We start from the raw sequence: 22,326 nt of genomic DNA, 5'->3' as shown, positions 1-22,326 counted from the left end.
ACAGAGACACACAGAAACCGAAGCAGGCTCCAGGCTCCAAGCTGTCAGCACAGAGTCCTTCATGGGGCTCGAACCCATGAAACATGAGATCATGACCTGAGCCGAAGTCAGATGCCTAACTGACTGAGCCACTCAGGTGCCCCTGGTCCCCCAACTTTAAAGAGTTAGCCTGAACCTGGGGAGACAAATCCTCCCACATCCTATGGCTCAAATGTTCACTGAAGCAGCGTTAGACTTCACCAAGTCTTAACCCCAGATAATGCCACCTGTTGGTGTGCCCTTGGGTCCTACAAATATACTGCACGTCAGCACAGAGGAGGCGCGCTGCCCTGTATACTTCTGAGCCATTAAGGGAGTGAGGACTGGCCCCTCCCTGCTAGTCCTGGAGCGGGGAGCCCCAGAGGCCAGCAGCTGACAAGTACGAGACCAGGGAATGTGGTGCGTTCAGCGCGGCTGCACAAGAGCTTTGGGGTTTTGCTTGTTTGCTTTTATTACAAAACAGCAACTTGGGGTAACACATTATTTCGTCAGGCCCGCTGGATTCAACCCGGAACTTTTCCAGTCGTCCTCTTTTATTAATGTACTAAAGCTACGTAATGTCTTCACACGGAAGTCAGCTTAATAGTTTGATTATGTGAAACTCATCCAGGCCTTAGGGGTGAACGTTTTCTGCGGAGAACGGGAGACAAGGACTGGAAAGGCTCTTGCAGGCCCGCAACAAGTCTGGGGACACGGGCGACACGGACTTCTAGACCTGGCTCCGCAGGTCACTACAGGCTTTGATTCCAGATAAACCAGAATCCTAAACCACTGACACACCAGAGATTCTTAGCTTTAAAACAGAACATTCTGGGGTGCCAGGGTGGCTCAGTTGGTAAAGTGTCCGACTTCGGCTCAGGTCATGATCTCGCGGTTCGTGGCATCGGGCTCTGTGCTGACAGCTCGGAGCTTGGAGCCTGCTTCGGATTCTGTGTCTCCCTCTCTCTCCACCCCTCCTCTGGTCCCACCTCTGTCTCTCTCAAAAATAAGCAAACATTTAAAATTAAATAAATAAGTAAATTAAGACAGAACGTTTTTAGTCTGGACTATTCCCAAGTGCCCGGAAGGAGCGGGAGAAAGGTGGGTTCCGGTTCTACTACAGCCAGAGCTTCGGTCCTGCCCCAGAGTTGCTGCGGGGCCTGAGCCGTGTGGCCCGACCTGGCCGGCCACCGTCCTCCCTGCGCCATTCAGTTCAGACAGTTTTAATCCCACAATTACTCTGGCGAAGGGAAGACAATTGCGGTCGTGGGTAAAAAAAAAATAAGTCCAGTAAATAAAAGACAAAACTTCAGGGAAAGGTTATCGACTTCGGTTAACTTCTGGAGTGAAGACAGGAAAAGGAAATAGGTAATACGGCAGAAGCTGTGATTTGGTTGAAAGCAGAAGTCACTTCCATCTTTGGGCACCTCGGACAGGTCACGGGGTCTCTCTTATGAACATCAGAGATGCACTGAAATTCCTACACAACCTGCACAACCGTCCCGTACTGTCCAAACACCTGCTTCCTGTCTGTGTTTAGTGTTCTCACGGACACACGCTCTTCTCAAGTTTTAAAGCTGGGGCATCCAATGCGAAGGTCTCTGGGGTGCAGAGAAGCGCCCCCTGGGGTGGGGCAAGTCTGCGTGCATTGGGGGGAACACAGCTCCCCAGGGAGTGCGGCTCGGCAGCGCTGTTGCTCCTAAGGAAGTGGCGGGCTCTGAACTTGCCCGGCGCACGAGCCCCGGGCACAGGATGCAGGGCTGCCACCAGCTAAGTCTGCTCAAACCCTTGCTTTGATGTCAGGTAAGAGGCCGGGCAGGGGACACCGGATCGGCCATGCGGTTTATATCTCTTCTCACTAGGGCCAATTAATAAAAACAAAACCTAATTTCCCTCCACTCTTCTCCATTCTTAGTCCTCCTCAATATTTTTCCTCTTTCTAAGATTCTTTTTTTGTTTGAGAAGCTTAATATTTGGCTGCCTTCTGAAGAAATGGGTATAGTGACAGATGAAAGACTTGTATTCATCGTATAATTCAGAATAAGGGAAAAATCGACTGCTGTGCATTTAAGATTCTAACAACCTTGCAATTTCGTACAGTCGTTTCCCCCACCCGTTCTTTTGAAGAAATCTGCTTTTATTCTGTTAATAACTAACCACAGTTGCAGCAGCATGGATCCGATTAGCAGCTCTTATGGTACAAAGGGGAGAGGGAAAAAAAGCTGTGAACAGGGTTGCCAATTTGTCCACCTGGGCCCCCAGGAGAAAGATTAGATGAGGCGCCTGCCTGCCCCCTTTTTTCCACTTGATCGCGGTTCTGTGCTGCCTGAGAGAGACAGGCCTTTTTAAAGCCACGGCACTTTCTTTCCTTTAACAAAAGTTCCCTTTGCCTCCATCCTCTCTTGTCACAGATTTCTCATTCCGGGTCCGCACATGTCATGACAACGCGCGACTGCAAACATGAGTAACTGCAAAACGAGCCGCACGCTGATGCTCACTCCCCGGCCCCCCCCCGCCCCCCAGAAATCCAGGGAGGGGCGCACGTGCCCGCGGGGAGACCCCCTCGCTTTCCAGACCCCGGGGGTGCACCCAGTCATTGGTCATTTCGTAGCCCTTCCTATGCTGCTTTCGAATGTAGGAGAACACAGGAAAAGACACGCGCTTTGGCAATTAAATATCAGGATCTGAGGAGAACAGAACAGTACATATAAACTTGGGACCAAGACACAAAATTACTGGTACTACAGGCAACATGGCTTCTACATATTTTCAGTTTAGAAATGGGCCTGCCAGAGTGCCTGGGTGGCTCAGTTTGGTAAACATCTGACTCCTGGTCTTGGTTTAGGTCATGATCTCATGGTGGTGAGATCGAGCCCCGCATCGGGCTCTGTGCTGACAGCATGAAGCCTGTTTGGGATTCTCTCTCTCCTGTTCTCTCTGTCCCTCCCTTGCTTGTGCTTGCTCTCTCTCTCTCTTTCTTGCTCTCAAAATAAATTTAAAAAATGAAAAAATCTTTTAAAAAAGATATGGAATTGTCAATATGTGTCCTAAACTACTATACCATTCTCTAAAGGTTTTAAAAATTCACTTTATCTGTAATTACATTAAAAAAACGAATGTTTATTTTTGTGATAAAACTTAAGCCATGTAAATTCTTGGTATAAAACTTTTGTTTTATTTTATTCTTTTTCTTTTGGGGGGCTGAGTGAGTGGAGGGGGAGAGAGACAGAATCCCAAGCAGGCTCTACGCTCAGCATGGAGCCCTAAGCAGGACTTGACCCCATGACACCAAGATCATGACCTGAGTCAAACCAAGAGTTTGGATGCTCATCTGACTGAGCCACCCAGGTACCCCAAAAACTACCTTTAAAATTGACAGAAAGCAGGTTGCCTGGTCGGCTCAGTCGGTTAAGCATCCAACTTGGGCTCAGGTCATGATATCACAGTTTGTGGGTTCGAGCCCGGCATCAGGCTCTTTGCTGACAGCTCTGAGCCTAGAGCCTGCCTCTCTCTCTGCCCCTCCCTCGCTTGCACTCTGTCTCTTTAAAATAAATAAACGTTACACAAAATTTAAAAAAATGCATTATGCTGAAAAACTTAAAGAAATCCAAAGCTTCTGATAGTAATCTCTGTGTTCTAAGAGGTGCAGCCAACCCTCCCCATTGCTTCATTATTTGTAGGGAGCGGCACCAGGGGTGGATGAGGGGGGCGAGGAACAGCGGGGCTCTTGGGGGCCACTTAGGGTCAAAGCAGGGTCTGGAACAGGGCCTGGCCGCGGGCAACGCGACACCCTCGGAGCAGACTGCGGAGGGGCCGGGGGACTGAGCCCAGGTCCCAGGGGGCCTCTGCTACAGGGGTCGTGCCAGGAGCACAGAGCACAGGCTCCAGCCGCGGCAACACCGACAGGGAGGAAGAGGTTCGGGACCCTGTGCTTGTGCATTTCTTATCGATTCTTTGATTTCAGACTTTAAGGCAGTGCTCACAAGCACGCTTTTGAAATGTAGGTGTTTTACAAATACACATTTGTATCTTCCCCTCGTCACTCTCAAATATTTGAAGCACAGTGGTCGCACATGGCCAAAGCCCAGACTCCAGTCCCGCTGGCTCTTACCCGCCACCCCATGTTTATCCAGGCAACGTGACGGCGCCCACGTGGGTCCTGGGGAATGACAACACTCCCCAAAGCAAATCTGTTCTTCATTGGCCATTTTCTTTGAAAATAGGGTTAGCTATCAGTAAGAGATCATTTATGTAAAATAATGAAATGATAAAAAAGGTAGATATTGGATAATTAAAAGAATTATGCTACAATTAAAAAATTTTTTTAATGTTTACTTTTGAGAGAGAGAGAGAGAGAGAGAGAGAGAGAGAGAGAGAAAGAGAGAGAGAGGGGGAGTGTGTATGAGCAGTGGAGGGGGTAGAGACAGAGGGAGACACAGAATCCGAGGCAGGCTCCAGGCTCTGAGCTGTCTGCACAGAGCCCGATGCGGGGCTCGAACCCATAAACCATGAAGTCATGACCTGAGCCGAAGTTAGATGCTCGAATCGCCGAGCCACCAGGGTGCTCCTGCTGTAATTTTTATACAGCACGATTCTGGGGTGTGATGGGCTAAGTCAGGCAGGGTCTACGCACAGAAGCCTGGTTTACACTGACAAATCTTACGACTACTAACTAGTTCAGGTTTTATTTTTAAGGGAGAAGAAAGTAATCTGTCATAGTGGAATCTCTTCCAGGAGAAAGGGAACCAGAATGATCCCATAAACTGTGACCTACAAAGGCTCTCAGCCCAAGGACAGGTCACATAAGTAATCCATTTCAGAACTTTCTTTTCTTGAGTTCCTGTTTATTCTACGTGAACTGTAAACTCTTTAATTTGGTCAGCATTTACTCAGTGTGTTCTGACTTGCCAGGCATTACGCTTGGCATCAGGGATTAACAAAAAAAGGAGGGGCGCCTGGGGGGCTCAGTCTGTTGAGCGTCCGACTTTGGCTCAGGTCATGATCTGACCTGGTTAATGGGTTTGAGCCCCGCATCGGGCTCTGTGCTGACAGTTCAGAGCCTGGAGCCTGCTTCGGATTCTGTGTCTCCCCCTCTCTCTCTCAAAAATAATACACATTAAAAAATTTTAAAAAACAAGAACCAAAAAAGCAGTGCTCACTGCTGTCAACAGGCCCCGAGCCAGCTGGAGAACCACTGAGAGACAGGAGGACGCTCCTCGCACGGAGGGGGAGGGGGCAGTGGGACTCTGTGAAGAGAAGGACTGTACTTGGATCTTCGAGAATAAGTTTTCCAGGCTAGTGAGGGGCGGGGCAGATACTCAGGCAAAAGGAACCCAGCTCGAGGAACCAAGTGCTGACATAACATCCCCATCGGTAGGTATCAGCACACGGAATACTGAACTAGTTCCCTCGTCAGCTTCCAATAAAAGGCCCTGATGTACCATAAAAAAAAGAAAGAAAGAAACTATACACTGAGGTTCAGCTCTCAAAAAATAGAGGTTTTTGTCCTTTTGCAAGTCGAATTTAAATGACATGATTCTTGGATTTCGTGTGAAACAGACTTCAAGGAACAATTGTGAAACTCCAGATTCTATTAATATCGGAGTTGGGCCTGAGACTATAGCAATTATTTTGTCACAAGAATCTTCTTGCTAGGACATTGTAATTTCAATCGAATCACACCAGGTTTATAGAAAGGTCACAAAATGGCAATATGCTGCCCTAAAACCATGAGGTATGCATCCATAAGATTTCCTAGGACTAATATGCACATGACGGTGGCAGGAATCCTGGCCCCTGTAAAACATGGCCCCAGGCACTTCTGGGGACGTGCTAAGCTCTACTGGGGGTGGGGGTGTGGTCTCTCCATGTTCCAGAAGCACTTTCTGGGTGGCTTCCAGAACACCATGCTCTCGCCGGTGGTCCACTTGCACCCCTGGCTGTGGCTTTCCCTGTTCACACAGTCTCTCCATTTCTCAGTGCCTGGGGCTCTGCCCTCAGAATGCTTCTCTCAGAAGTTCTCAACCATGGCTATACAGGATAATCTCCTGGAAGTTTCTAGAAAGTACCAGTGGAAGACCGCAGCCAGGCCCTCTGGGGGCAGGGCCTCGCACCCGTCCTCTCCCAGGAGGCTGTGTGCAGCCGGCACCAGGAACCCCTGACCTTCACTCCCTTGTTCCTCAGGTCAGCAGTTCCCAGACCAGCAGCTTCAGCATCAACGAGGAACATGCTGGAAATGCAAATTCTCTGGCTCTACCCCAAACCTACCAAGTCAGAAAGTGGGTCTGAAGCCCAGTCACCTGCTCTGCCCAGCCCTCCAGGTGATTATGATGCAGGCTTGGCACCTTAGGAAATCTCGAGAACGCTGATGACTCACAGTCTTACTTCTCCAGCCTAGGTCTCTGCTTGGAATCCGGATTCTTAGCACCAGCTGCCAATTCAAAATCTCCCTTCGGAGGCCTCATAAGCACCTCAAATGTAACTAGTTCAAAGCCAAACTCTTGATTCCTCTTCAAAAACTTGCTCTTTCTTTTCTCTTCTGCTGCACAGAGCCACCATTTACCAATAAACTCAGCCAAACTCTCTGCCCCCCATTTCTGCTACTCACATCCAGCCGTGAGCAACGCCCCCCAGGCTACGGAAGTAGCTTCCTAGCAGCCCCCACTTCCAGCCTTGCCCCCTCCAGTCCACTTAGCAACCAGGATGATCCTTTGAAAGCATATATTGGATCACCCCATTCTCGCCTTCTCTTCCTGCCAAGTGGCTTCCGATTACACTTAAAATAAGTTCCTAAACCCCAATCATAACTTACAAAGCCCCACGTAAGCTGGCCCTTGGTGACCCTCTCACCGAACTGCCCACCCATGCTGCTGCCCCCATCTCCCCCTCCGTACTGTGCTCCAGCCCCAAAGACTCCCTTGCCCAGCACCGCACACCCCATACGGATGCAGGGCCTGCGGGCTCCCTCTCTGCGGGGTCCCTCGCTCCCAGGTAGTCACCGAGTGAATGCTTTTGGCTTTGTTTGCTGAGTCCCTGGTTCAAGTATGCATTTCTAAGAGACACCTATCTGAATCACTGCTATCTGAGAAAAGCACCCTGATTCCTCGCCCCCCCCCCCCGCAACCATACCTGATAATAAATTACATACTCATTTCCCCTCTTTCCTCCTGGAATGTAAGTTTCATGAGGATAGGGCCCTTTGTCATTTATGTTTAGTGCATTGTCCCGAGTTCCTAGAAACAGGCCTGCAGCGTAAGATGTATTCAGCACTTGACCGAATCAATGAAGGAAAGAAGAGAATGATAAACAAGGGCGGAAGGAAAGGGAGCAATCGGGCCGGGTGGTCTTCCTCAGGAAACCACCTGACTTATCCAACAGCAAAAGTACAACATGCTTCTTTTCAAAACACCATCCAATGAACGAATACATTTGGCATCCTCAGCAAGGTCACATTCTTGGCATTTGGCTATATGCATTCAGTGCAGTTTGCAAGTACAAACTCCTGTGTCACTTTCTGTTTGGAAGGGAGAACATCAACATTAACAATCCCTGGTTATATCATTTATAAACATGCAGATGTGAATTATTAAAGATTAATGCATTTTAGGATTAGTGTCGGCATTCCGTTTGTCTCATGCCGAAACCAATTCTGTTCTTCATTAGTCAATGACAACCCGTATCACCCTGTTATGGAAGAGAAATCAAAGGTGCGAGTGTGTGAGTTGAGAGTAAGTGATGAAACTGATTAGTAAGAGACTTAACGGCTATAATCAATCAACACATCATAATAATCCTGGCTCCGGGGCTATCAGAAGATACGGAAATAAACGTGATGCCCGCTGCAGAATGGTCTTGTTCATTTCACAACTGGTATTTATTCCCGTTAGGAAATACAGGAACACGGATCACAAGTTTGTGAAGTCAGCTTTAGGGACGTCTTGACTCTAAGTACCACTCATTTTATCACCACTTTCCAAAATGAGTAGTCAGATGATTTGTGAGACTTTTACTTCTGGGCTAAAATTAGTTCACAAAAGCTTTGGTACCCCTCCATTCACATTCTCCACTCCCACTGAGGACAGAAAACACAGAAGGTCAATGCCAATAGCAATTCAAATTGCAGTGGTACTCCGCTGATTCAAGACACAGCATTATTCAGTTAAGCGCAAATTTAGAGGGGGTGACGGTCTACTCAGCTTGAGAAATGACATCAAACAGTAAACAAGGTGACTCAAGTGCTTCTCCAGTGAACAGTGTAAAAAAATAATGGAGAAGTGGGTGTGGACGGCTGGACCGACTATGTAAATACATTAGTCATTGCTCATCTTCTAGAGTGAGAATGAGACCAAAATATACCCTGGTGGCATGGACTTCCCTATATTTTCAGGCGCAGGAGACCAAAGACAGGGAATGGACAATGAGAGGAAAGTTGAAACTTAACTATGTAACTTAATACACATGAAATACATGTTCCCAGGTGGTCTGGTTCCCCCAAACACTGGGAATGTGTATTCTGACGTGTCTTAATGCTCTCTTATTTCTGACTGCGAGGGAAGAAGTGGAAAACATTTAGTTGGACGTTTGTTGGGATGGAAGAATTGAAACAATTTCTGCCTTTGGAAAGAAAGAAGAAATGCTCATTCACGATGATCAACATGTCTAACTTGGGTCAGAAGGGGGCCTCCCAAGGACGGGGAAGCTCCGAACCCTGGGGCGGCCGCCATGAACGCAGGGATGTGGTGGAGGGTCCGCGTCTACAACAGGAAGGGCGCACCCATGACCAAAGTGCTGAGTCCACAACCGGGCTCCTGGTTGGAGTCTTAAATTAGTTCCCTCAAAGGGGAGGCTCTCCTGTCTCCTAACGAAGGCCCACAGAAGTGCAATCACATCTCTCTCGAAGACAAAATATGTTGTTGCTTTCTCAAGTGGTGCTAAGCATCATTTGGAATGGGTCTGAAATTACTGTTTTGTGTAACATACAAACAGTTTTACTTCGTAAGGGGTGGGGCGGAAATACTGGCTGAAGTTCCCCACGGTTTGTAGAACTGCTGAACTGATGTTTTCCAGGCTGCTACAGATTAAAAACATGGATATATCAATGGCATTTTGTGTTTAGGAATTTTTTTTTCCTGCTCAGCTTGCCAATAAGCGGCATGCATCTTCCTTGCAACAAGCTGTTGCAGGATTTCGACTTCGAGAGAAGCCAAAAAGGAACACTTGATAGATGTTTTAAAATAAGATTACCAGGTAGGGGGACTGTGCAGACTTTCAAGGAAAAAGTGTGTCGTTCTGTGTGGTGCCATTTCAGAGACGCGGCTGATGTGATCCTGGCAGGAAACGGGTTTAGAACCACTTACACAGAGTGAAATAAACTCAGAATCTTACCTTGAGTTTTAAGCAAAGATAAACTGAAGAGTGGGAAATTTATTTATTTAGGATGGGTTCAGGCTCCAGCCCTAAGAGTTCTAAAAACCTGACAGCAATGCATTAAACAAGCAGGAGAGACTGGCTCGCACCCTCCGGTGTTCATTTTATAGGTACTAATCTTGACAAATTAGACCAGGAACTATCATTTCCTCTCGCTAAAATCCTTCCTGTTCACTCCAGCCTATGACTAACTCCTAAATGCAATTCATTTTTCTCTTTCCCATTATAGCATCCTTCCAGAATCTGCTTGTCTGGATGTCAGATTAAGCAAGAAAATGAGTTTTTTTGACCAGAATTCTTCTTGTTTGTGCAGCTCCCGCAGCTCGCACGGAAATCTCAGCTCTCGCTGGCTAAGCGGAGGGGAGAAGCCGGTGGGCCCTGGCACAGGAGAGCTCGGAATATTCCACAGTGCTGCCCAAGGAGTTTACATTTTCCACAGTTGATCAGAGATGTGCCACCCTTCTGGGAATTCAGTCTTTGAGTAACTCGGATTTTCCAGGGGGCGTGGGGGGGGCAGCGGGTGCAGGTCCACTGTGAGCAGCGGCCGTGCTGGAAGCACCTCTCACCATCCAGGAACAGACATGATAATGCTTCAGGGAGTCAGGCTTACTGTAGAGTAACCAGGGCTTTCTGGGCAGTGGGGGCGGGGGGGGGGATCCCCAGCAGACTATTCTACAGGCTCTTAAAACCTGTGATCCTTTCCGAAGGATGCACCTGAAGCCACCTGCCGGGTTTGAGTCTGCAGAAGTGATGGGGCCGGGTGCTCTGCTCCCAGGGAGTGCCCCAGAAGAAGAGGAAGAAGGTCCTGGAAGCGGCCTGCAGATGTGCACCCCGGGAAATGCTCCGCCGGCTGCAGAGGGAGGGGGAGGAGGGCTTCCAGAGGAGGGAGGCATGAAGAGCCAACGATCTGCTCTTGAAAAATGAATGAAAGACTTCTCTCCACCTGGCCCTCCTCCCTCACGGTCTGTCACCTCTTACACCACCCTGACCCGGGGGCTGCCCAGTCTCCTTCGGCCAGCGGCGGAGCTGGGGAGGGGCGATGTGGGAGGCGAGACCTCAAACAGCAAGGCGCATAAAACTTAAAAAGAGAGAATTCTACTTTCAGATCTGATGCAACTCTATTTTCTCTCTGCCTGTGATGGCCAGGAGGATACGATCTTTGATCAGTCTCTTAATAAATACCTGCGACTAAGCCAGAAGGACTGGCCATGAAAACAAACATCTGTTCATCCTGACGCTACCGTGAATACCTGGTTTTGTATCTTTGGTACTAGGCTATTATAGTCCACAGCCCTTCTCCTGTCAGATGAAAGGGACTTCGAATTGGACTTGGTGCAGATGCCAACTTCTAAAAAAAAAAAAAAAACAAAAAAAACAAAAAGAAAAAGACGAGGGGAATCTATTCGGGGGTTTACAGTTACTATCCTTAGGTCTTTGTTAATACAACTGATGAACTAGTCTCAGCAGTCTGAACATTTCAAGTTTTTCTAAACAGAAATGTTGCCCAGGCTGTGAGCAGTTAATTCCCGCCTGCCCATCACCACTGCCTGCTGGAGGCTCGCCCTGCTCAATATTTCAACACTGTGGCTGCTTGCAGCACGTGGTAGAAAAAGCTGACAAAAGCCTTTAGCCAATAAAATAAAAATTAAAAAAAAGTTCGGCTTATTTACATTTTTGCTTTGTTAGTCAACTGGGCCGGTTGGCTCTGGAGGCAAGACGGGTGGAATTAACATCCAGTAAATCTTCCGGCGACGGCGTCTTATCCTGATGTTGTGCTGCGTCAGCTCCGCTACATGTTAGGGCGCATCAGGCCCAGTGTGAGGCCTGCACGATGCATTCAAGGCCCAATGGTTCATTTCCCTAAAACCGAGGTAAACAACACTAGGATGCGAGCCAGGAAGCAGCCAAAGGGAGGTGGGTGGGATCGTTTGTTAGAAGGGAAGCCAAGTGCCTAATATCTTCTAACCAGGGGTTGGTGCAGCTCGGGGCCCAGGGCCGTGCAGACAAAGGGGGAATCCATGTGGCTTCTCACCACAGAAAATTTCCATCGTGCTCTTGAAAAGAATGCAGGAAGGAAAAGCCCCACCGAGTCAGGGATGCGCCAGGGCCGCCGTGGTGCCGGAGCGCCTCGAGGTAGCTGTCCCTGTGACGCTCACAGGGCTCCTGGGGCCGCGTGGGAGGAGGGCAGATCTGCGGGGGGTGGAGAACCGGATTCGCGGACAAGAAGCAGAATCAGCTGTCCGTTCGGGATGCCTTCCTGGGTTCTGTGTATCCACCTCTGTGGTAGATCTCCCGAGCTGCCAGCTGCGTTCTTGGGACAGCGACGGAGAAAAGCGATTGCTCTTTTCGCAACAAACCCCGGGGCGCAGCCCCAGGGAGAGGCCCTGCACACTCGGCTGTGCGGCCTCGGGGCTCTCAGCTGCCTCGTCGGAACAATGACTTGCTGGACAGACAATGACTGAAAGAGTCAATCTGTGACACAGGGCGAGGCAGTGGCAGGCTCGAGGAGGAGGTGATGGAGAGAAGTGAGGTCAGGACAAACGAGTTATGCCAGGAATGAGGGGAAGTAAGGGGGAGAAACGAAGGCACAAGACTACAGGCAGAAAAACAATGAGGGCATTCCAAACATGTTCTGGAAAGCCGCCGCGGGAGGATCCTGCCCGGTGCGGGAAGTCGCAGGACGGTTTTTTCCTCCATCAGGACAGACTCAGAAGCAAAGGGCAGGAGACTGTATATGACCTTAGGCTCTAACATGGATCAACAAAATTTAAACATAAGGACTAGGGATGGGAAAGGAGAAGCTGAGATTACTAAATGGGCCTCGTTGTCTGCTAAGGGAAAGTGTCTTTGCATTTGGTTAAATTAAAAAAAAAAACCAAACAAGCAACTTTATGACTATCCCTAAAATGTGGTTTTATTACCTGTGACCAAGTTTACACAAATACATTTTTAAAAAAAGGAAAAAAGCAAGTGCATATAGGCTAGGTGGCGGGAAAGAGAAGACCAAAAGTTTTCCAACAAAAATATGCATGATTTTTAACAAATCCCCTTAAAAAAACAACATTTAAGATTTACGATGAGCATCTATCAAAAACGGATGTTTAAATGTCCTGGGCTGGGGTGCCTGGGTGGCTCAGTTGGTTAAGTGTCTGACTTCGGCTCAGGTCATGATCTCATGGTTTATGGGTTCAAGCCCTGAGTCGGGTTCTGTGCTGACAGCTCAGAGCCTGGAGCCTGCTTCAGATTCCGTATCTCCCTCTCTCTCTGACCCTCCCCCACTTGTGCTCTGTCTCTCTCTGTCTCAAAAATAAATAAACTATAAAAAAATACTAATAAATGTCCCAGCTTGAGCTTTGGGAACAGAGTGGAGAACCAGGTAGTGTCTGGACTCTAGTCCTGGAGGAGGGCCACCAAGAGGTCCAGGGCAAGCTTGCAGAGAGAGGTGTGGCTCCTCTGTGTGAGGTAAAAAAGGCTGCCCCTTCCCACAGGACAGCAGCCTGAACTTCACTCCCAGTGACCCCTCTGGCCCATGTCCTTGTCCAACGAGCAACTGCCCCACTTCCCCGGGGCAGCCATGGCTAAGGGCGCTGAGAGGGTGGTGCTGATCAGTTAGCTGATGCTGTCTCCACACATACAAAACGTGGGAGAAAGAGCCCTGCATTTTCTCCTGCGTCTGTGGTTAAATCTGTGTTAGACTGCCTGCTCATCAGCCCACACAGGCACCCGTTTGCCTATGATCTCGGGGAAGCAAGGGTGCAAAAGCTTGTTTCCCCTTGACTTTCACACGCCTAATCCCCAAGAAGGCCAACCACTAACCTGCCGTCTTTTTAAATTCTTTTCAAGTTAGAAGAAAAACGATTCAATTTCGTAAGAATACATGGCGCTTTCGTGGCCGGCTCTGCGCAGGCCCGCTAAGCGAGCTCGGTAAACACAGCAAACCATCACTGGAAGGTGCGCACGCGCGTCTTCTGAAACGTGCAAGTACGCCCCTGGATGACACTCACAAGACTCGCTGTCTAAGCCACCTGTGCTGCTCTGGACACACAGGGCGGGCCTCCGGGCCTCAGTGACCGATAGCCGGAGCCACGGTGACCGTTAACACACCCTGGGCGCTTACCATGCCACTCCTTTATGGGCATCAACACATTTAATCTGTACAGGAACCCTAGGAGATAGCTACTAGCCTTACAAACGTAGAAACTGAGGCACAGAGAGGGTACAGGCCTGTCCAAGGTTATACAACTGCTAAGTGGCAATACAGTAAGGTGAGATCATGATTATATAAAAGGCCATCCAGTTGCCGTGTTCTCTGTGATTCCACCCAGGAGAAAAGGGATCAGGTGCCAAAACGGCCGACCAGCCTCCCCAGCTGGTTACCCCTCTTAGAATAGCACGCACTTTAATGAAATGTTCTATTTGCCATGTTCTCTACGATCCCAGGACGCTGCAGCTTCACACTCAGCAAACATGGCTATGGTCCTATTGAGGAGCGTTCCTCCTCACCAAAAGTGAACTTTTGCTGTGTCGTGTCTTCCCTGTGCCACATGGATGGAGAGGAGTGGACCCAAACTCGTGTGTGCAATGAAAATGTAGGCCTTGGCGGTTAGCATTTCAGACCCAAGCTTAGAAACAAACTGTATGCTTTCAACAACATTCCCAAAAAACCTGAAACTATTCTGCTACAAACTTACTTGCCCGAGAAGCTGGCAGAGAGAGTCCTATCCAGCCCCTCACCTGCAGTGACTACAGAGAACAGGCCTCTTTTGAGATGGGGCTAACGGTCAGCAGAAGCGTGATCCGCTGACCAACTTTACGCTGCACAACAGGGAACTGAGCCCCGGACTCTGCAGCCAGTCCAGCTGCTGAGTCACGCCCTCCACAGTACGTGGTACCATGCGCTCCACACATCAAAACCCAAACAGTGAGAAAGGAGTTTCAAAATCCCCACTGGAATGATAACCGTATGTATGAAAATCATCAGACTGTGAATTCTCTGTGTCAGCAGTTTTAAATAAAACACTACAATATCTTATACCTCTGAGGAATTTTCATTGAAGTTATTTAGAAAAGTCCTTTTGATACAATTTTTGAAAGGAGTTCTTGCTTCACAAACATGATACTTTACGTATGACTTCCCAATGTTTAGGTAGTTGATGCTTTAAAACCCATCTTACTACCAAAAACTGCCTAAGGATTTCTGGAATATAAGGTATTCAGAACTGCAAAAATGTTAAAAAGGTGGGTAAAACCAGGTTTCATTACAATATCCGTGAGGACAAACATATTTTTGAAAGAAAGGTTAACATCAAAATGCCTACCTCAAAAAATGTGGATGAACCTTAGAAACAGAACTTTTAGTCAAAAAAGCAAATTGTAGGAACCATTTACAGTCTGAATGGGGTACCCACACTTTCTGTTTTACCAAGAATCTTCCTAGCTTATGCCTGCTGTCCCGTAATTATTACTAGCAACCCCTGCATGTGCCCCAAAGTGTATCAGCGTGGCTGACACATTACATAGTTATTCTACATACATTTCTATAAATATGTTTCTATAAATCTCAAAACTAAATAAAAATAAAGATATACAGCAGCGCCTGGGTGGCTCAGTCAGTTAAGCGACCGACTTCAGCTCAGGTCATGGTCTCACAGTTTGTGGGTTCGAGCCCCACGTTGGGCTCTGTGCTGACAGCTCAGAGCTTGGAGCCTGCTTTGGGTTCTGTATCTCCCTCTCTCTGTCCCTCCTTTACTCATGCTCTGTTTCTGTTTCAATAATAAATAAACATAAAAAATTAAAAAAGAAAATTAAAGCTATATTTTCTATGAATTTTTATAACAAAGTCCTTCAAAAACAACCCAAAAAACAAAAAATACCCCAAAAGAACAATTAAAAAAACTATTCACAGAGTATCTGATGCCAGCAGAACGGGACTAACGATGAGGAGGGAACACACAGGCAGACACAGCAATACTGGCCGCACTCCAGTTCCTAAACTGGACAGGGGGTTCATGAATATTCATTCAACAGTTATGTCTCATCATTATCATGCTATACATGTTCATATATATACACATACATGTTTACATATATAAATATATATAGAGATTTAGATATAAAACATCCCATAACAAGCATTTTTTAAATATAAAAGGAGTCAAATGGTAAGAAGGGGTAAAACTACCACTCATGCTTTCAAGAGAACAGAAGAAACCGTCAGAAGACTTATCCACCATTTAATATTCGTTCTGACAGGTTAGTAAAAGGCACTTTCCGGCAGCCGCCTAGATCATGATAGCAAAAGGTACGTGGGAAAAAATTACATTTGGTCTGCTGATAAAAGTAACGGGTGACGTTGATAGGAGAAAGCTGGAGGAGTGTGGCGCAACAGACAGACAGACGGACAGACAACCCCACGCACACAATGAAGAGGGCGAAGGATACAGACGAAGCGCGTTGTTGTGCTGGCTGAACGCAAGCGCGCCTTCACTGGGGCGCAAACCCCTTCCGTCAGAACGAGGGGGGCCTCCGTCAGGGACGGGCCAGCACAACACGGGCAAGGGCAAGCACTGGACGTGTTAGAAACTAACACGGAATAAATTAAATAGAACGCTGATCCTTGTCCACCATCTACCTCAGAGGCACTCCTCAACAGACAACCGTATGCGCAGCATCGTTACAAAACAGACACTGAGCATATCAATGATTTTCTGGCATAAGGTCAGTGTCCAAACCCAAAACATCGAACTAGCTGGTGATTTCATTAATTGAGGGTTTACTGTTTATTCGTTAGCAGAGTGTCTTTGGCAACTGGGACTCTCGCAGTTATGTCTCTAACATGGGTTCCATCACCACGTGGCCTCATCACCACGTCCTTACATTTAACAAAACCCAAGAAACCAACCACGGAACACACGTTGCCATCGAAAAGCCCCAGTGTGTCTTCAGTGCCAAGTGGGACAGCGAGTATGAAGGAATGAGTACCTGGAATACTTGCAGGAGAAATTGGGCCGGACCGGGACTGGCTGCTTCCCACGGGAGAGCCGACGGGAGAAGGCGACGGGCCCCCAGGGATGCTGGAGAGATGCGGGGACGCGTGCGGGGAGAAAGGCGACTGCGCAGGGTTGCTCTGGTCGCCCTGGCTGCTCGTGGACCCAGACGCACTGACTGCTGAGCTCAGAGTTGCTTCCGTTCCCGTGGGCAGGTCATCAATGGAGCCAGACAGGTCCTGAGAGAGACACACCAACAGACGCATAAAGTAACACGCTTGGATCCACGCCTGATCAAGAATGAAATCGCGACAGAGCCCCTTTCCGAGACAACAGTTTTTCCAGATAATAACCCCCAGTTCAGAGCATGGCCACTCGTTCTTAGAAGACTTTCAGGAGGTCTCTCGAGGGATGAACCCTAAGATCTGGCCCATCCCCAGGGGGGATGGAAAGTGAGGAAAGTCGCACACCCCTCTTTCACAACACCATCTGACAGCTTTCCTCTGTCAGCACCTAGTCCAGCAGACCTGTTCCAAGAGGTACAGGAAACAGCACTTAGGGTGGTGACTTACCATCTGAATGGAACAATGGCTTCCATAAACTGGGAACTACACTTCGGGATCCTTCTATTTAGAGTCAATGTTGAAGGACTATGTGAATTTCGAACTGTTACATTTGAATGGCACAGCAACATTTGAACCAGACCTTGTGGTAAGAAATGCTTACACCCTAAGTAATTGTAAGTGCCACCATGATAAAATAGTTCTGTGTATATTTTTGTATGAACCTGGGAAAAGAAATCCCTTTGAGGTTATGTTGGCAGAAGTGGGTTCTAATGTCATGCCTTACTTTTTATTAACAATTTTAAGCTAAACAAACAATTTTTAATGCCAACTAGAATCTGTTCGTAACACCCAATAAGGCAGTTATTAAAATCACTGTGACGACACAGAAACTGCAGCTCAGTTAGCTGGTTACTGTCAAAGTTCACACTACGGAGGACAGATGGTTCCTTCAAGAGGAGGAAGGGAAGCTGAGAGAGGAATCTTCTGCACCCTCGTCAGGAAGAAAGGAAGAGGGAAAGCCTTTCATTCGGCCTTCCTCGCTGCGGAGGGGCCAGGGCCCAGAATGGGTCACCCACCGGCAGGCGCTTCCAGGCTGCTGCGAGTCGAGTCTGGGGGTCTGGGGGGTGGGGGGCCCGGAGCTAGTGCTGGCCGAGTTCTAAAGGCTGGGCTGCAGCATAAAATTATTTGTCTGGATGGTCTAGGACTAAATGCTGCCGAATGGGATCAGAAATGCCAGGTTCTGCTATTGTCTACAGAGCATATTTAATTCTAATTTATTCCCTCTCTGCATTCAACTTTATTCATGTTTAATTTTACCTCACTGCTTACTACTGGGACTTCTAAAACTAGGGCTTTGAAAACTGGTGGAGGTAGACTGAATCTAGACCAGGAAACACCAATGGGACCGGGCAGAGCACAGCTGGGTGTGCATCTTCAGGGTCCCCCCCAAATGTCACCAAGCAAACCCGCGACGAGGATCCCGGTCTCCTGGAAATGTCCTCTGTTAATCATCTGCTACATCATGTAATGAACTTCTCTTTCTTAACAGCAAAAGTGCCAGTGATTAAAACATACATTCTCAAATAGCTATAAAACCTCACAAAAATGAATGTTACAGAAAACAAAAATTTCTTATGCTAAGAGGAGTTAACATCTAAGAAGCACCTCTAGGTTTAGAGTAACAAACACAATAACAAACACAACAGTATCAGAGAAAGTATCATCAAATCTCCAAAATAAAATGGGGAAAACTCAGACATTTTCAGAATTCAGGGAATAAAATATATAAACGTTTCTACTCAGGCACATAAGTTGCACGGTTTCACACATATTCTGCTGATAGAACACTAGATTTCACTTGATTACCCGGTTCAACAACAGTTCAATTCAGACTTTCAGAACTGAGCACAACTTTTGCGAAGCCGAGTCAGAAAGAGAGAAAGGTTATTAAGCAAGTGACATGCTATATACAATGTATAAGGTATTCACACTTCAGAAATCAAGGCAATTTAGTTCTCTGAGTTTCTAGAAATAAGACTGACATTAGCAGAGTGTACGTGCGCACACGTCGGCCTCCCTCCCTCCCCAGGCCCATCGCGGACTCCTCCCGGGCACAGCCTCAGAGCTAGGGTGCGTGCAGGGGTGTGGAAGAGGGCTTGGGGTTTACGTGCTTGCTCACAAGGCATCCCCCTCCTAACTGGATGTAACCAATCCACAGAACTCACAGGGACACATAGGTGGGGCTCGCCAAAGCAGGTGTTGCAAGCTCTGGCCTGGAGGGTCAGACTGGACCCTGCCAGTGTCTGCTCTGGCACAAGCCGAATGCTGTTAAACGACTAAGGAAAAAAATCATGGGATACATGAAAAATACTTGAAATTTGAGCTTCATTGTCCATAACGTTTTATTGAACCCTGCCACTGCCACCCCCCTCTGTATGGTCCACGGCCACTACGGGGCTACGAAGGAGACTCTGATGGACGCCCCGTGGCCTGGAAAGCATAAAATTATCTGCTGTGGGGGCCCTTTCAGACAAAGTCGGCGAACCCCTGATTCAGAGCTGAGGTATTTCTAGTATGGCCTCTATTGTCTCTGCCTCTTTCTTGAGGTAAACTGGACAGAGACAGACCTTGGTTGAACCACATGGTGACACCCTGCATGTCAGGAATCCTGGGAGCTGACTCCACATCTACCTCCACCCGGAAAATACTGAATGGGAGTCAGAGAGAGCTGCATTCTCTTTGTAGGGGTGGAGGAAGCCAGACACCCCTGTGAGGATGGCCAGGGCCCGTACTGATGCGCTAACACCTAACAAAATGTGCATCTTCAATAATGACCACTGGGCAGAAAACAGTTGGGGGGGGGGGAAGACATAGGCTTTTCCTGCTTCTTTATAGGAAAAAAATTTAATAGATAACTAGATATAAAACTATTATCTTTTATTATACTACATATGGATTATAAACCCAGAAAAGCCTTTGACGTAGATTCAAGTTTTTAAACATCATTACTTGAAGTTAAATAATCTAATGCAAATCTTTCTTCATAAAAAAAAGCAACCAAATTGTTATTTGGAAATGTGTAAAACTCTCTGCACGACCTATAAATCCCTTCCCTGTCCTCCCTTAAAATTCCGAGTTATGGTTGAACAGGTGACATGGATGCATGTTAGGAGGGCTTCCTTCAAGCTGCGGAAGCATGAAAAACATTTCTGTTATTCAACAAGCTGATCAAGGAAATACCGAGAGAAAAATATAAAAACGGTGGCTTTCTTAGTGTTCAACATGTCATCAGAATTTCAGTGCTGACTAGACCTCGGTGCAACAGAAGAGTAATAAAAAGATATAATTTCTATATTACTATTATACATACACGTACCTTTTATATGTAAATTATAGAGAAATATTCCCGCCCTGCAGACACTTAGGGTAGCTCTCTTAAAACACGTTAATAAAAGAAGTTCAACAGCTTAAACATTCAGCCTAGTTAACAAAGAAGCTCTGTAACTAATACTCCTCTGGAGGACAATTTAGTCAGCAGGGCACCGACTCTATTCTTCCTTCACAAGTACTATCAGATCTGTGATGCCTGTAAAGAACAGAGAGACCTTCCCGCATCTCATTCTGACCAAGGCACCTTCAAGCTACAGCGCTTCATTTATCTTGCGGAAAAGCTGGCAGGTAAGGTAATTGCGGAGAGGACTCTTTTAAGGGGCTCGAGTCCCCCGGCCCCACAGCATTCCCTGTGCAGGTCTGCTTTGCGTTGATGGAGACATGGGTGAGGCGATGACTGACTTCCTGGGCTCGGACCCCGGAAATTCAATATTCTGCCGGGACAAGGGGGACTTGGTAAAAAGCTAGCTCTCAAGTTGGTTTTCAGTACGTGACTTCACTCAGAATACTGAGTACTTTCCAGCGCCCCCAAAATGATGTAACATATGCTGCCAATGGTTCCTTTATTTTTCGAAAATCAATGCCTTAAAAAAGAAAAGCTTGCTTTACTTAAAAATTTAATTTAAATGAAAGTTCCCTGCAAAGGCTTCCCCTCCGCAACCATCGTCTCTCTGCCCACGTAAAATTTTCATTCTGATCTGAGTGACGAGTATAGGAGATTTCACTGCACAGAGAATGGAACGCCACCGGGGAGCAATAACAATGCCAACAGACTCTGAGAAGATAAACACTTAGGACTTAAGGCAGAGGGCAGACTCACTACAACGAACCAGATGGGGCAGGGCCGTGACAGGATGTATTTGGGAACATGCCATGAAGGAGGGCAGGAAGAATTTTTAGAGATCTGCACATACATGTAACAGGCATCCAACATTAAGTATACACATTCTCTCATGGCTACATACTGGAGATGATCCTCTCTAAAAATACCTTTAATATGTTATCACTCACTACATCAAGAGGCATCTTTGGTTTTGACGGCACTCAAAGTAAGTGAGCTTGCTGAAGGATAAATCCGGGCAGTGCTAGTGAAGACGTCTTACTGTCTTCAAAGACCTGGGAATAAGTTAGAAAACCTCACTCCCTTGTTTAATTAAATAAGTAGGTTTTTAAAAAAGCAGATCAACTCCAACATGCTCTAAGCTGTGGCCCTCAATACAATTAGTTGGTAGTATCAGATCGGCCTCTGATAGAGAACCGGAGAGCAGTGCACACATTTGGACATCTCTTGCTCAGAAGTGCCCCGAGAGGACAGGAGGATAAACACTGAATTAGAAACAGAGAAGATATTTCAATCAATGAGACTAGTTCAGGTCTCTTGTTTAAGGATTTTAATAGGATACAGTTAATGATTTCTCACTGTGACTTCCCAGGGGCTTGACGCACAGGTTAAAATGCCAGGTTCAATGGTCTTTTAAAAATGTCTCTTCGTCATCTTCAAAAGCAGGAAAAGTGTCTCTTCGCCTTTTTAGAATTTTAAGTATAAAATTCAGACAAGCATTTTTTTCTTTTTCTCTAACTCGACCCTAACTTTCTAAAGGGCAGTGACTCCTTGTGCCAAGTGCGGTGCTGAAGAGAGGTGGTTTGCCTGGTCCCTGGTGACTGTCCCATCCCTGAATGAGTGTCCTCTGTGGTAAAATGCAGCTGCAAACACCACACAGAGGGAGCCAGCACATGCGGATCTTCCTAAATATTTACCATAAATGCTCTAGCGACAACTACTGACTTCGCTATTAAGATTTAGCAGGAATTTTCAGCCCTCTGTTTCCAATTAACATCCTGAGGCTAACCACCCCCAGCCTCATTAGATGCTTTGCTCTTTAGAAACTGATACTTTGCACACTGTAAAGTCACTGCGTTCCCTCCAACCTTATTTTAGAAGTATCATTTTGGACATGTGATACACACACACCTTGAAACCGATCTCAGAATTGAGTCAAGAATCTGACATCTACACACAAAGGAAAAACCTTGCGGTGACTCTGCTGAATCTCTGTGATGTTTGTGGGTTTCTTCTCCGCGCAGCCCACCCCAGTCCCCGCTCTTTTCGTTTGTCTAGACAGCAAATGAGTTAAAAGCTTAGGCTTCCTGTCTAAACGAATAAAACATGCAAAGGCACAGAAAGACAGAATCCGTGAAAAAAAGAATTCTCCAAAGCATTAATTTTTAGGCTCTGAAAGCATCTTCTTTCCAAGTTATATATATCACTTTCTATTTAAACATGTCCGATAAATATTTATCTCTTCTTTATATGTTGACAATATATATAACACATAGCCTTGAGATGTATGAGGCCAACTGGAAAAAAAAAAGTTTGATGTTAATTTAAACACAGTCACAAGCCCCACAAATGACAAACCCCTAGCCAAAGCCAAGGATAA

At 47.0% G+C, this 22,326-nt stretch overlaps 1 protein-coding gene across 7 annotated transcripts in view; it reads right to left on the bottom strand.

The window, feature by feature from the left end:
* ARID1B (AT-rich interaction domain 1B) overlaps positions 1 to 22,326 on the bottom strand; it is a 385,639-nt gene that overhangs the window by 111,315 nt on the left and 251,998 nt on the right. For all 7 annotated transcript variants that reach the window (XM_029944117.1, XM_029944118.1, XM_029944119.1 and 4 more), the window contains one exon: positions 16,426 to 16,669. In XM_029944117.1, coding sequence (XP_029799977.1) covers positions 16,426 to 16,669 — 244 coding nt within the window. The remainder of the gene's footprint in view (positions 1 to 16,425; positions 16,670 to 22,326) is intronic.

Source organism: Suricata suricatta, chromosome 7 (genome assembly GCF_006229205.1).
Source record: "Suricata suricatta isolate VVHF042 chromosome 7, meerkat_22Aug2017_6uvM2_HiC, whole genome shotgun sequence".
Classification (NCBI taxonomy): domain Eukaryota; kingdom Metazoa; phylum Chordata; class Mammalia; order Carnivora; family Herpestidae; genus Suricata; species Suricata suricatta.
The sequence above is the reverse complement of the archived record's forward strand: the minus strand, read 5'-3'. Positions and strand labels throughout refer to the sequence as shown.